Source organism: Podarcis cretensis (genome assembly GCF_951804945.1).
Source record: "Podarcis cretensis genome assembly, chromosome: 1".
NCBI lineage: Eukaryota > Metazoa > Chordata > Lepidosauria > Squamata > Lacertidae > Podarcis > Podarcis cretensis.
Window position 1 is genome coordinate 83,396,957 of NC_137170.1, and position 14,633 is coordinate 83,411,589.

General features: G+C 42.2%; 1 protein-coding gene across 1 annotated transcript; it reads right to left on the minus strand.

Moving 5' to 3' along the window:
* Positions 1-134: 134 nt before the first annotated feature.
* LOC307213533 (membrane-spanning 4-domains subfamily A member 15-like) lies at positions 135-11,156 on the minus strand. Its single transcript, XM_079971479.1, has 7 exons — positions 10,998-11,156; positions 8,119-8,291; positions 7,768-7,887; positions 6,640-6,696; positions 5,829-5,981; positions 3,379-3,498; positions 135-2,977 (listed from the first exon to the last, which is right to left on the minus strand). Exons 2-7 carry the CDS (start codon positions 8,287-8,289, stop codon positions 2,969-2,971), a joined length of 630 nt encoding a protein of 209 aa, XP_079827605.1. The 5' UTR covers positions 8,290-8,291; positions 10,998-11,156; the 3' UTR covers positions 135-2,968.
* Between the last annotated feature and the right edge of the window lie 3,477 nt (positions 11,157-14,633).

Here is a 14,633-nt window from a genome sequence, read left to right on the forward strand (position 1 = left end):
AAAAGGAGTGGAGACTCTAATGTTTTCACTGTAACTCTCAGCAGCACTAATTTTAATCATAAACATTTCATTTATAGATCTGAACACCACAGAAGTAGCAGAATCTGCACACGAGCATCCATAAAAGAACAAACCACAGGGAAGCATTGAAATTTATTAACAAACCACTTCACACACCAAATGACAAAGATATTTTAGTCTGAATGAAGAAGGCACATGGCAGGTGATGTATAACAACATTCAATTCAATAATCAGACCTGAGATACTATATAAAAACTAGAAAGTTGATTTGGACTAGGCACAAAAAGATTCTGATAAACACACAACGCCAGCAATATATTTCTCCAAAAAAATATATGTGCAGTAGTTTAGGATAGCAGCTTATTTCCATACATACTTTAAATGGATGCAACAATTCATCTTTATATACTTGGTTATAAATTGAAAGGCTCTCTTTTATTGGTATTTTCTGTTAAAACAAGTGTTTGCTCTTCAGTTTCACTGCTATAAAAAATGATAAAAATAGAAAAACTAACGCATGGGCTGTTTTTATTTTGATCATATATTTTGTGGTTTTTCATTTTGATTTTGTTCTGTGAACTGCCCTGAGATCTCCAGGTATAGGGCAGTATATAAATCCAATAAATAATAATGATGATGATGATATCTCCTAAAGTGTGCACAATCATTATATGGACTCTGGGCTCTTTTTTCTATAACAATAATATGTCTGAGAGGATGGCCTGCCTACACCCAGCACAGTGAATTCACTGAGAAATCAAGTTATAAAGCCTATCCTGGTAGGTAAAAAAAGGTAAAGGACCCCTGGACGGCTAAGTCCAGTCAAAGGTGACAATATGGTGTGGCGCTAATCTCGCTTTCAGGTGAAGGAAGCCAGCGTTTGTTTATAGACAGCTTTCCAGGTCATGTGGCCAGCACGTCTAAAGCGCTGCCATGACGGAAGTCAGAGCGCATGGCAACGCCGTATACCTTACCGTCACAGCAGTACCTATTTATCTACTTACACTGGTGTGCTTTTGAACTGCTAGGTTGGCAGGAGCTGGGACAGAGCAACAAGAGCTCACCCTGTCGCGGGGATTTGAACCGCCAACCTTCCAATCAGCAACCCGAAGGGGCTCAGTGGTTTAGACCACAGCACTACGCGTTCCCTACCTGGTAGGTATGCTCTTAGGATGTAGAGTGGTGATCACACTGGCATTCTTGAATGCTCCCCAAGCTGAACAATTCCTTGCAACTAGAAAACTAGCACCTTAGGAAGAACTATTCAACCTTGTCCCCCAGAAACAGCCCTTTTGACTTCATTCTGCTGATTGCCCAAACTGCCCCACAAAGATTTAAACATTTTTTCTGCCTCTGGAAATAATACTGTATGATATCACAATGTGGACAAGCTTTGACAAACATGTTTGCATGCTATGAATACGGAATCTGTCACACTGTCCTATCTATTGCACTTTGGTCAACATCTCAGTTGTTACAAATGCAATACATCATCAGTGCATCTTACTACTCTTTGATCCCATCCCTTTTTATACTGTAACAAAAGTAAACAAATTTAAGCAGATCTCTCTCTCTTTCAAATATCAACCTTTAAGCCTCCAGATGAGGTTTCTGCATAACTTTTTTTAAACAGCATCTCTTTCATAATCTATTGAGTACTTTCATGAAGTAACTGCCTCCCAGTTACAGTAGAGGTGAGCTATCATAATCTTACCTCAGGCAGGTTTTCAGCTGTCTAAGAAACATCGCTATGGGAACCAAGGGGAATCAACATGTAGGAAGATGGGAAGCTTTTTCATATCAGTCAGAATGTTGACCTTTCTAGCTCATTATTGTCTAAAGTGACAGAGAGCAGATTTTCAAGGTTTCAGACAGTAGTTTCTGTCTGGAGATGCCAGGGACTGAGCCATTTGCATGCTGTGGTTCAGAAGCCCATCGGAAAGTCTGATTGTGCTCTGGAGAGGTAAAAGAGAACATTGTGTTCTTCTTCCCTTAACTGCCCCTGATTCTATACACTCAGAAAGAAGTCACATTCTTCACTGGTATTTATTCCGAGATTAAGCGTCCATAAGATTGCAGCATTACAGTGCAATTGTATGCATGTCTACTTAGAGGTCAATTGGGTTCAATGTGATGTACTCCCAGGTGTGTACAAGACTGCTGCATTCGGGTACCAGGGCAACCTGAAGAATGAAAGGGATATAGCGTTTGGTATGTGGGCGAAGACTTAATCTATCTTTCTTCTCTGGTTGCAGACAGGCTGAGATGCTGATGAAATGTTTTCCAGTGTGAGAATGCTTGATTTGCTGTGAACTGTTCCTGTGGAAGAATATGTGTTGTGCATTCAATAAAAACCCACATCAGTTTTCCCTGCAGGAAGATCCACAAGCAGTTTTCTAACCAGCTCAAAGAGCTAGATATTTTCTCAAAAAATTCACAGCACTTTCCCTTCCAATATAGTGTGCGCTTATATGAGTCTCATCATCACCACAGTGTCCATTTCATTACCACAAACCTAAATTTCATGTTGGAATAAGCGCAGACAATCTGTTTGGGCTCTCTCTCTTCACCAAACCCAGGAGAATTTAGAGATCAGACTGTTGTCTTCCAGTAACACACAGGAAAGCCCCCAAATGGAAACTTTTTAAAAGGTACAGAGATTTCCCTTTCTTGATAATGCACAAAAGTGAAGAGAAGTCTTGGATTTGGAAAACCTTCTTTTCAGCTTATGTGGCAGGATCCATAGAGGAGGGTCACAGGCAAGTTTATAGTTTGTTTTCTCTTTCTAAAGAAAGCCAGGCAAGAGATTAGCAGGATTCCTGCAGTCCATCTTGGAAAAGGTGAAGTATCTGCAAGAAGTTCACAGCTGCGTAGCTCTAAGCAAGAGAGACCTCTATAATTGCTGCAAATGGTGTGCCAAGAAAAGAAGTGCCAAGAGAAGCCTTATCACGATGCCTGGAAAAAACAAGAAGAGCAAAGTTGGTAATTGTTCTCTGCAAGCTTTACCCATCCTCTACCCAGACACAACTTTTGCCTCCTTCCATTATTCTAAGAGAAATGTAGGAGCCAGCCCTTTCAGGGGAGAGCCAGGTACCACTGAAATCCCTGCCAAGAGGGAAAGTGAGGATCACAAAAAATTGAAATTATTACATTGAGATCAGATTCTGTTCAATATTTGATGGGAAAAGGGCATAAGTCAAAGCCATGTCAGGGAGGGAGGAGAGAACACATTTGAAATTTGCAGGCTACTACCAAGCTTATGATTTTCTTTCCACATAGCTGAGTGAGGATTTAGGGGTGGGTTTTTCCCAGCCACAGCAAACCTGTGACAGAAAAAGGCAGGGATTCACCCTCACCATCTGCCGATAGAGTTGTTGTTGTGCAGATCTGGATCCAACTACCAGGGCAGCGACAGCTATGCACAGTTCAAGAACCGAAAAGATGATAAACACCGCGTTCAGACCATATATCAGCGTCTGTGGGAAAAGGCAAGAAACAGTTGCACGGGTTGCTATTTATACAGCTCCAGAACTGAAAGCACAATCAAAACCCAATTGCTTGGAAGTGCAAGAGTTAACCTTCCAAAGCAGCTAAGTCCTGTGAGGTCTCTTTCAGTAACACCGATTTGAAAGATCTGAAGAAGATACACAAAATCCTCCAGGAACAGTGAGATGAACAAATCGAAAGAGGGTCTCCATGCTGAAGCCTAACGGTTGAAAGGTTGACTTAGGCTGTGTACACATGACTAGTTTAAAACACAGCCAGGTTGTCCTTTTAATCAACTGAAGCTGGTTTGAGGTGAAAAGTGCATACAAAGTGCATCATAAGAAAGGACAGGATAGATAATAGATTGCGTCTAGTGTCGTGTGCACACTGTTTTCCATTACTTTCCATTAAATGTTTGTTCTAGACCTTGTTGGAAGGCATAATTTAGGAATATTCCTAAATAACCTTAACTTCATTCCTGAGAATTAGGAAGATTGCAAAGGAGCTCCCCTCGCCCATCTTCTACCCTTACTCCAGAAAAAACAGATACTTGGGGTCCAATCACATAAGCAGGATTTAATAGCTGGACCCTTGGCAGGAAAACATGGGAGGAATAAACCTTCAAATCCAAAGAACCATGTACATTATGTCTTTTTTTTATAGCAAGAGACCTGTACACACATTATATAATTAAGGAACTATAACCGCCAGGCATCAATCAATTATTTCCCTCAACTACATTTTATGTAGGCTAGTGCATTTTCCCTTTGATAATGTTTCCTATTTCTGTGCCTACTGGAATGGTAACTAGCTCGCTTTTATTTATTTTCAGTACTGATACTCCATGCTTTTGATCCGCCAGGACCCAAAGAGATGTAGTATGTTAAGACAATGCAAAATAACTTTTAATCTATATATTTGCATCAAGAAAATGGCACAACTACATCAAAACCAAAGCATATCCAGTTAACACCATTCTAGCCTGACAGCTCATTCAAAACATCAGATTTTGATCTCCAGCTGAAAGACAGGCACAGTTCAGGCCAAGGCAGCCCCCTTTTGAAAGGTCACCCCAAAGCAGCAATGCTATAACTGAAAAGGCTCTGAAAGGCAGAAAGTACATGGACCTCAGGGGCAGACTTGAGTGTACATGGGCAGGCAGCTGTGGGATGAAGTGATCCTTCAGGCATCCCGGATAGCACCACCACCCTGACTTGGTAACAATGCAGCTGGAATGATACGCTTGATACAGCAAATCCCAATGAGAAGTCTGGCTGCATCATTTTGCACCAAGTGACATTTCTTCAAGGCCAACCCCATACTAAGTAGCTCAATAAAACACCACCACTATTCTTTCCAAGCTTGCCACTAACCTCGGCCCAGTATACCTGAAGGAGCATCTCCACCCTCATTGTTCAGCCTGGACACTGAAGTCCAGCGCCAAGGGCCTTCTGGCGGTTCCCTCACTGTGAGAAGTGAGGTTACAAGGAACCAGGCAGAGGGCCTTCTCAGAAGTGACGTCCGTCCTGGGTAACACCCTCCCATCAGATGTCAAGGAAATAAACAACTATCTGACTTTTAGAAGACATCTGAAGGCAGCCCTGTTTAGGAAAGTTTTTAATGTTTGATGTTTCATTCTGTTTTTAATCTGTTGGGAGCTGCCCAGAGTGGCTGGGGTATAAATAAATTATTATTATTATTATTATTTCATTGCCTCATTTGGACACTTCTTTAATTTTGTTTGTTTGAAGTTGAAAAGGTGATTGAGGCAGCTGTTCTTTGCATCTAATCCACAGACAGGTGCAATATGTCTCCATATTGTGCTAAAATATCACACCAAAAAAAAAAAAATTATACAAAATAAATTTTGATCCACTGGGAGTTTTTAGCACGATTCAAGCCCTTCCTTTATTTTGTCTTAAATGCACCACAGATTCCCAATCTAGGATCTCTCTCTCTTTCTCTCTCTCTCCCCCCCCCTTCTTATTTTTCTCTTTCACAAAAGTACCTCACATACATTTCTAGACATCAGAGGGAAAGGGGATATCACATTATCCCCACTCTTGAATGACAGAGACAGGATGTCTTTATGCTCCTTGTTGGTCACTGACAAAGTCTTGTGAGGGTTAGTAGAGCCTCTCACTTGTGAATTAGCCATTTTCAGTTTCCTATAACTCAATGGTAAGGCAGAATTATTTCATTTAGGCACAAAACAGTTCTGAAGAGTCTCTAGATGCCTGAAGCCTTTGCTGAATCAGATGACTTTTAGAAAATTATGGACTGCTACTACATGCACATGAAGAGATGGGGAAAAACTTACCTGAACAGAACCGAAGCAATAACCATAACGCATATCAGAATCGTCACACAAATCTCCTTGTTGATGGGTTTGTGCAATCTCAGTACTATGGAGGATTACAGCAACCAGTGCAGCAACACAAACTAGCAAGTTGGCAGCGGAACTAGCTTTCACCTATATCAGTACATTGAAATAAAATAAATCAAGAGTTGCTCTATTACATCACTTCCATGTCTCTGAAAAGTAATCACTTATAGTTGGTCTCATAATTTACAGCCTTGATTTCTTTGGAGCCCTACATATGCATTCCTGAGCGATCCCTGTGCTCTAGAAGTTTGCTTTCCTGATTGCCAAGATTCACAAGTTTTTTTTAAGGCCACAGATGGAGAAGCTGTGGCCCTCCAGATGTTGTTATTCCCATCAGCCCCAACCCAAATGGCCAATGGTCAGGGATGTTGGGACTTGTAGTCCAAGAACATTTGGAGGACTACATTTTCCTCACCCCTGTGCTAGGCAGATTGCCTGTGATACACTGCAGTGAATGTCCCAAATTTGGACTTTCTCACAACATCGTAAACATTATGATTGTATTAGAGAATTGTTAAACTGACTCACATATCCTATGAAAATAACCTGACCACCTCTCAGGAACTTCACCTTGCCTCCATGACAACAATTATATTTATTTGAACTTTGTCTTCTTAAGGCCTTGGCCAGAACAAACCAAGGATCTGTTTGCCCAGCAAACAATCCTGAAGACGTATTGGCAACAGCTTTAGACACACCTTTATCATGTCAATTTTTCGAAAAAGATACTCAGGAGAATATTTACCAGCCATTGAAGATCTCTTTTCTCCATTTCTACCAACAATGACCCAGAGATCAGGAGCTACAAAGGGAAGGAAAAACCAAGAACAGTCATCAGGCTGAGTCTCATTCCATACAGAAACTAGAACACAGAGACTCTCAAGTCAGGTTGCATTGGTCAGAAAGGCCAAAACCTTCTCTAACCCCACCACCTCCTAAGCTCACGCCAACCAGAGGCTTTTTTACATTACCAACTGAGGTTAGTAACATGTGAACCAACTCAAAAGCTACCTCTGTAAAGAGTCCTAAGCTTGAGTATTAAACAAACATTGTCATTTGTGAAGAAGATGCAAGTACCTATTAGACAGAATGGCATCTCCCCAAATAGATTTGCAGCAGAACAAACACTTGGGCAGACCACAGGCAGGAGTGTTGAGTTTTCTTCTTTGGCGATCACTCGTGGCTGAGTAAGATTGTTTTCCATGAAAACGGTCTTAACAGTGAGTCCGTGTGGAGGCCAGTTCTGGATCCACATGTCCTTCCACAGTGGGGACATAGGTTTCTGGGTGGGATTTGATCACAGTGAGGGTTTGCCAAACATGCCTTCCTCTTAGCCCTTTTCATGCTTCTTCAAAGTCCACGACACCTTTGGTAAAGGCTGTTCTCCAATTGGAGTGCTTGCAGGTCTGTGTTTCCCAGTTATCAGTGCTTATACTACATTTTTAAAGATTTGCCTTGAGAGAGTCTTTAAACCTCTTTTGTTGTCCACCAGTATTTCACTTTCCATTCTTAAGTTGGGAATACTTAGAGTAGTTGCTTTGGAAGACGATAAGGCCACAGGCAGGGGTGATGAGTACCTCATGTCTTGGTGCACCTCAAGGACCAACAATTTTTTATGGCAGAAGCTTTTGTGGATTGTAACCCACAAAAGCTTCTGCCATAATATTTCTGTTAGCCTTTTAAGGTGCTGCACGATTCATTGTTGTTTTTGCTACAAGACACCAACATGGATACCCCAAAGGGAAATGGTTACCTTGGTTTAGGATTCAGCCTCTTTGTGGCTCTAGGCCTCTGTGTCTAAAATTAGAGAGGCCTCCCCAGAAGCTTTGGTAGGTGAAAGAGCCTCCAAGCCTCTCAGCCAAAGTCTGCTTACCAAGATCCCGAACCAGAAGTAGAGCCCACTCTTCACAGTCAGGGTCTTTGAATCTTCTTGTGCTACTGTCAGGGCAACTCCAAAACATATCTCTATAGCCCCCACGACGATCTGCACAGTCTGGAGGGGAAGAACAATGGTATTGTGGATCAGTAATCGTGGACAAGTGCTATAACCCTTGCCAGCTTCACCCCCACTTTCCTTCTCCACATGTTAGAGTTGCCTACAAATTGTTCTGTTTCCAATCACCTCCCTCATCACTATCAGGAACATAGAAAGCTACCTTATAGAGACTGAACATTGGGTCCCTCCAGGATTTGGGCCTAGTTTGACAAGCCTATAGGGCCTTACCCCAAGGGCCTTGGGAAGCACATTCTTGGTGTTTTTGCTATAGGTTGATGCACCGTGTGATACAGTGACAGTAGTTCCTGACGTATTTGCTGTGCCTGCTTCCTGCTGGCCTGGCTGAACGACTTTTGAGATGATCCTCACGTTTCCGCATTCTGTTACAGTGGTGGACATTTCTGGACAAAAGAGAGGATAATGGACTTAGTAAGCAGGGGATGAGCAGAACAAGGCGGAACCAGAGGCTGCTCATGACATGCACATGTATGCTCTCTACAGAACGGCGCCACGCCCCTTCTCTGCTGCCACCACCAGTCTGCAGTGGGAGCTATGTTCCATACATATTAGGCAACTCATCCTCCAAGTTCCTATACTTATGTGGCCTAGCTGGTACCATTCACACAAAAGCGGGAGGCTTAAGGGAACCTTGAGGTTTGCAGAAGCACAAAAAACTCTAATAAGGACCCCTTGCTCCCCCATGCCCCCAAAATGACCAGCCAAAAGAGAACTAAGCAGACACAGTGGACACAGAATGTTACCTGGCTGTCAGCGGGTGTGACAGAATGCAGCATCCTGAAAAAGGGTGCGGCTGGCAACTTGACTAGGAGCACTCTGCACTGCAACATTTTGTCTCAGGACGCACTGGTAGCACCCACGAGTGGATGGCGTCTCTTTACCTGAAAGGAGGTGTTATCTTCCCGGCTCTGTTCAGTAATACCTGCAAACTCTCAAACCGATTTAGGCTGCTGGTTGGCAGCCCTGAGCTATATGGCTCCACTGCGGTCACTCTGTATTTAATATACAAGAATTGTGACGAGTTTCTTATGTCGTCTCCTCTCCAAATATGTTAAAAACCTAAGAAGCCTCCATTCTCACCTGTAGCAGCAAGAGCAGTTCCTTCTTTGGGGCCTGCTTAGCATTTTAACAGAGGCTGAATAGACTCCAGTTCTACTCTCACTTGCCATTCTACATGGGATTGCTCAATTTGTTCTAATGTTGCAGTACTAGCAGGAACACCCTTGGTTCCAGAGGGGATGGTAACATATTCTAAAAGAACAACAAGATAGGAAAGAGAAAAAGAGCAGCATCATCACACCAAGGGCCTAGCCCTAGCCGACAGAGGAGCAATTCACACACGTTAGCAATTGCAAGAGTGGCATTAAAGAAATAATGCTGATTTAGCAAGCAGACCCCTGTGACATCTTAAGGGGACCAATTTATATATTTCTTCCTGCCATTGTTGCTGCCACAAAAGCCTTCTTCGTAAGGGCAATTTCCACAGTAATGCGCATGCATGAAACATTTGCGCATCAGCTGCCTTCAGTGATATGTATGCAACACCAATATTGCAGCTATGGTATCAAAAGGCAGCTGAGAAATGTGGTGGGAACAACAGGGTCACATTCCCTGACTCTCTCCCCGAGGTCATCCGTCAGGGCAACCAAGCAAGAGTGGCCAGGGTGGGGGTGGGGGCCAGAAGCGCACACCTGGCTTCCTGTTGGATATTCCGACTGAATATAGCCTGAATATTCAGCTTTCACTTGTTTTAAAAAGTCTGTTACCCTTTCACTTATGGCGATGAAAGCAAAATGTGCAGGTCTACAGAGAACTTTAAGACTGTGTGCACACTGCATCCAGTATATACCACCTCTGCTGATTTGGGAAGTGACAGGCACACAACATTAACCAAAGTCCACACCTATCTTGCCCTTTTTAAAATGAAATATTTACATTTTGATGCATTTCCCTTCAAACCTGCACAGATCAGAATTGGGCGGGGGGCTGGGGTGGGTGGGAAACTAAAGAAGGATGTACTTGTGTTTTAAGCTGGTAATGCGTACACAGCCTAAATGCGCAAAGCTAAAATTCTCGTACAAAATGCTGACACTCTTGAGTCGCTCTTCTACTCTCTCCTTCTTCCTCTGTGTTTTAAACAACATTTTAAAAAGGCATTGATCTCTCTGGCGCAGACATCCTCAGAATGGGGTGAAACCAAGACCCATGCTCCAAATTATATCAGGTGACTAAGACATGGCATAAAAGGAGGGTGATTTGACAAGGGGACTGTTACGAAACTGGACAAAAGCAAGCAGAGAATCAGCACAGAAGCAAATACCCTTCTGCATTCTACATAAGACAAAGAAGTCAGTCTCCAAGCAAAAGAACACACAATTCTGACATCAGTAACGGCAATATCTAAAAACTGGGGGTGGGCATTTCAACCACTTTGTAACTGATTTTAAAGTGTCCATCCTTGAACAAAGGAATTGCAGAGGGAGGCAACAGGTCATTAAGAGGTTTAGTGCTGTTTAATATTGGTTTTTTCCATTAAAACAACGGCCTGTGATTCATTAGTTTGTCCATGTCGAGATAATGCATTACCATCAACAACTGTTTTGTGAATGGCCACGGTTAACTACGTACTTATCCCTGTTTAGACTGCCAGTCTTGCATTTCTCTGTGGCCTCACTGTTATGGTCTTCCCCCATATACTACGGAGAACACTTCACGAATCCGATGAATGGACTCTAGCCCAGGAAAGCTTCTGCCAGAATACATTGGTTACTAGACTTTAAGCTGCCGCAACCCCCTTGGCTGCTTCGGAAGCAAATGTGGAGCAGTCTATTTTTTAAGAAAAGGCAACGATGATAAAAGTCGGGAATTGATTCTCTCACGAGCTGTCAAATTCTCCTGTCAAATTCTCTTTCTTCTTTTTAGGGCGGGGGACGTTTCCTCAACTGTATCTGATGCACACACTCCCCCCCTGCCTTGGGGTTTCCACTAAGCTGCAGATTTACCCCCTACCTGCCACTCTTTCCTCCCCCAACCCCCCAAAAAGCACGCTCATGTTGGAGCAGGGGATGCAAACAGGAGGATAAGCTCACCTGCGATGAAGTCGTGCTCGCCTGCAAAATGCGGGGTTTGCAAAGGTTGGTCTCGCCCTTTTGGAAGGCGCCAGGATCCGTGTCTGGATAATGTTTACCGCCTCTGCTTCTCTCTTGGTGTCTCCCGTGCAAATGGTCGCGAGGGATCCTCCTAGAGCTTAGCTTTCGCCTGACTTTCTCTCCCTGGAAACGAATGGCCAGGATCCAGCAGGGGGCAGAATGGAGCTGATAGTTGGCGTTCGTGAACTGCCTTTCTGCTCCCGGAGTTCTTCTTGTGCAGTAAACACATTCTTGCCTCCTCGCCAGAACCGTTACAATTATAGCTTTGTCAAAATTGGGGGCTTGGAGAGGGATAGAGTGAGCAAAAAGAGAGGGACGCAACCTTACCGGTAGGCAACATTATTTGCATAGATAAAGGTGCGCAAATGTTGTTTTTTGGGCGTTCAAAATGCTTTTCGTGCATTGTTGCACGAAGTCATTGTTGCAGCAGCAGCGCTGCAAGGTCGGGTAAGTATTATCCTCAAGTTGCAGATGAGCTGCGTGGTTGCTGAGGCTGAGAGGGGCTTCCCTAAGGAGTTCAGAAATAGGCTGGAGAGTTGAACTAGAGGCATTTGGTTCACTCACTCTGAGCTGTTATTCAAGAACAAAATTGTTTACAAAAATTGATATAATTCATAAGGCTGCAGCCCTGGGAATTGTTAGGATGTGGCCTAGAGTCTTTGGAACAGGGTTCTGGATTTCTTGTCTAATCCCTCCCTTTAAAATTCTTTCTTTCTTTCTTTCTTTCTTTCTTTCTTTCTTTCTTTCTTTCTTTCTTTCTTTTACTTTGCTTAAAGGGTAGCTGGGCACACTGTGTACACAACGTATATTTAAAGCACCTGATCCCCCTGCAAAGTATCCTGGGAACAGTGGTTTACCTCTCACAGTTACAACTCCTAGTTCAACTACTGTTCCCCAAATTATTTTGGGGGAAGTAATGTGCTTTCAATGTATCGTGTGCATGCAGCCACAGAGCCCATGAGACTTCAGGCATCCTCATATACTCAGAGGCAACTTTACGTCATAGGCGTGTGCCCCAGGCTTCCAGAGTGGTTTTACAGTCAATCCCTGTTCACCAGGAACTCTTGGAATTGTGGTTCTCTGAGGGGAATAGGAGTAGTATCGTGGCGCTTTAAATGTATGGTGCAATGAAGAACTTCAGGGGATTGCCTCATGTCATGTGATAATTGCTCAAACCATGGAAAAATAAAAGAGATTTCCTAGAAATTTAGAGGAGGGAAAAATGAAGAGTGGGGGGAGAGAAAGCAGAGCAAAAATAGTGAATGATTCAATGCTACTTTTTTAAATTAAAGTTTTTATTTGCAATTTCAACATAACAAAATATCAAAAACATATCATATTCATTATTTCCCCCCTTTCCCTCCTCCCCAATATACCCTCTCTCCCCCCGAGACTTCCTTCAGCTCCTCTCTCTGATTTCTCAACACATTATTCTCTGCATATTATAGAATTGTCTATCTACCATATTATCAATCAATAAATTTGTGTATGTTTATTCAAAGCCTGCCAAGGAGTGCAGTTCATTTTGTTGTCTTTTTAAGTAATTTGTAAAAAGTTCCCATTCTTCTTTAAAGTCATAGTTATCCTTATCTCGCAGTTTGTATATCAGTTTAGCCAATTCTGCATAGCTCATCTGTTTCTCTTGCCATTGTTCCTTTGTCAGGGTTTCCTCATTCTTCCATCCTTGTGCTATCAAGACTCTTGCCGCTGTTGTAGCATACATGAATAAATTCTTTGTTTTCCATGGCAGGTCTTGTCCTACAATCCCTAACAGAAATGCTTCTGGTTTTTTTTTTACAAATGTCATTTTAAACATTTTCTTCAATTCATTATATATCGTTTCCCAATTTTTAAAAATTTCTCTACATTCCCACCACATATGATAAAAGGTCCCTTCCTTTTCTTGATTCAGTGCTACTTAAGGGCTCAAGTGGCAGATAGGACGGCCACTTAAAGATCACCAAAGAAGAGGACAAAATAAGATATATGTTTACAGCTTAGGGGGTAGAGCATGAGACTCTTAATTTCAGGGTTGTGAGCTCAAGCCCCACGTTTGGCAAAAGATTCCTGCATTGTGGTGGGTTGGGCTAGATGACCCTCATGATCATCTTCCAAGGGACAATTCTATGATTCTATGATATGTGCACATGCTCATTTGTATGAACAGTTGGAGTCAATATTGCCTCTCTTCATATAAAGAAACTTCTGGTCAGTTATTGTGATGACTGAATCCATTATGTTCCATGTTCCATGTTTCTGGTACACAAGAATATGGTATGTAAATTTATTGTTTAATGTTTATCTTATGTTACTTAGTTTTACATAAAATTACATTACATTATGTTCGTTTATATAATCCAGAGTATACACGGCTGATGAAGCCCGGTTGGGCGAAACAAGGAATTATCCTGGAATCCTTGTCTTATTTTCTGCATGTGCCATACTTTCAAGTTTTTCATCTGATACCTACTTACAAGGAATGCTAGAATTCTCAAAAGCATCGACACGTGGAACACTACAAGATTGAAATAAGCATTCCACATTCTTATATTGCTAATATAAGAACTGAATAGACTATATCTCCTGATCAATCCACTGGACTTTAATCTCTCAGAATATGTTCCACTCATATGATAATTTGGTCTATGGAATTACATATTGTGGCATGATATGTTGAATTGTTTTTTGAAATAGAAGTTATACTGTTACATACAGCCTGTTACTTCATGTGTGTCATTACCAGAGGCAAAATCTAGCAATAATTATTAAAGTTTAAAAAGAAATATAATTCATCTGTTTAATGGAAGCACATCCTAACTACACTTATTAGGGTGTAAGCCCTACAGGAGAAAGTAAGGACTTACTTGGGAGTAAAACATGCCTAGGTTTATGCTCTCACATGCTTGCATAGGTGTGCAGGCACCTGCACACAGCCACATAAATATGGTAGATAGCGCAACAAAAGAGGAGAGTTGGAAAGGAATAGTCATTAAGAGGGAAGTCAGGGTTAAATTCAGCGATTTCGTAAGAAATGTACAAAAAGGAGTTGGAAGGGAGAGAGACGGGAAATGAAACAATAAGCAAGTTTCTGATCCTCATTCTGAAAAAGACCCAAGCCGTTGAACTTGCTAAATGTGTTCCCCAGAATTCTTTGCAACGTTCTTTAAATCCACTGTTACTGTGTTCCTCTTGTGGCTGCTAATTCCGATGGGTTGTCCTTGATTTGTGGCCTTCTTTCTGCTACAACCTTTCCCCCAATATCTATTATGCACTGGGATACAGGTGTCAGGACATGGACGTAGCCAGGGAAGGCCCCCTAAATCAAGTAAATAAATGAAAATACTTAAATGGCCAATTGCCTGCTCTCCCCCCCTCCCCCCATATATCCATGTGTCAGGAAAAGGAGGACTATTTTGCCAAACAGCAGTTCTCTCTGCTGGATTACTGAGTTCACATTGCAGACTTGATTCTTGCAAAACTGTCCCATGCGGAAGTGAAGGGTTTCAAATCACTTGCTTTCCTTTGCACTTCTTTTCTTAGAAATCATTAGCTGTAATTCAGATGGTGAAATTTACA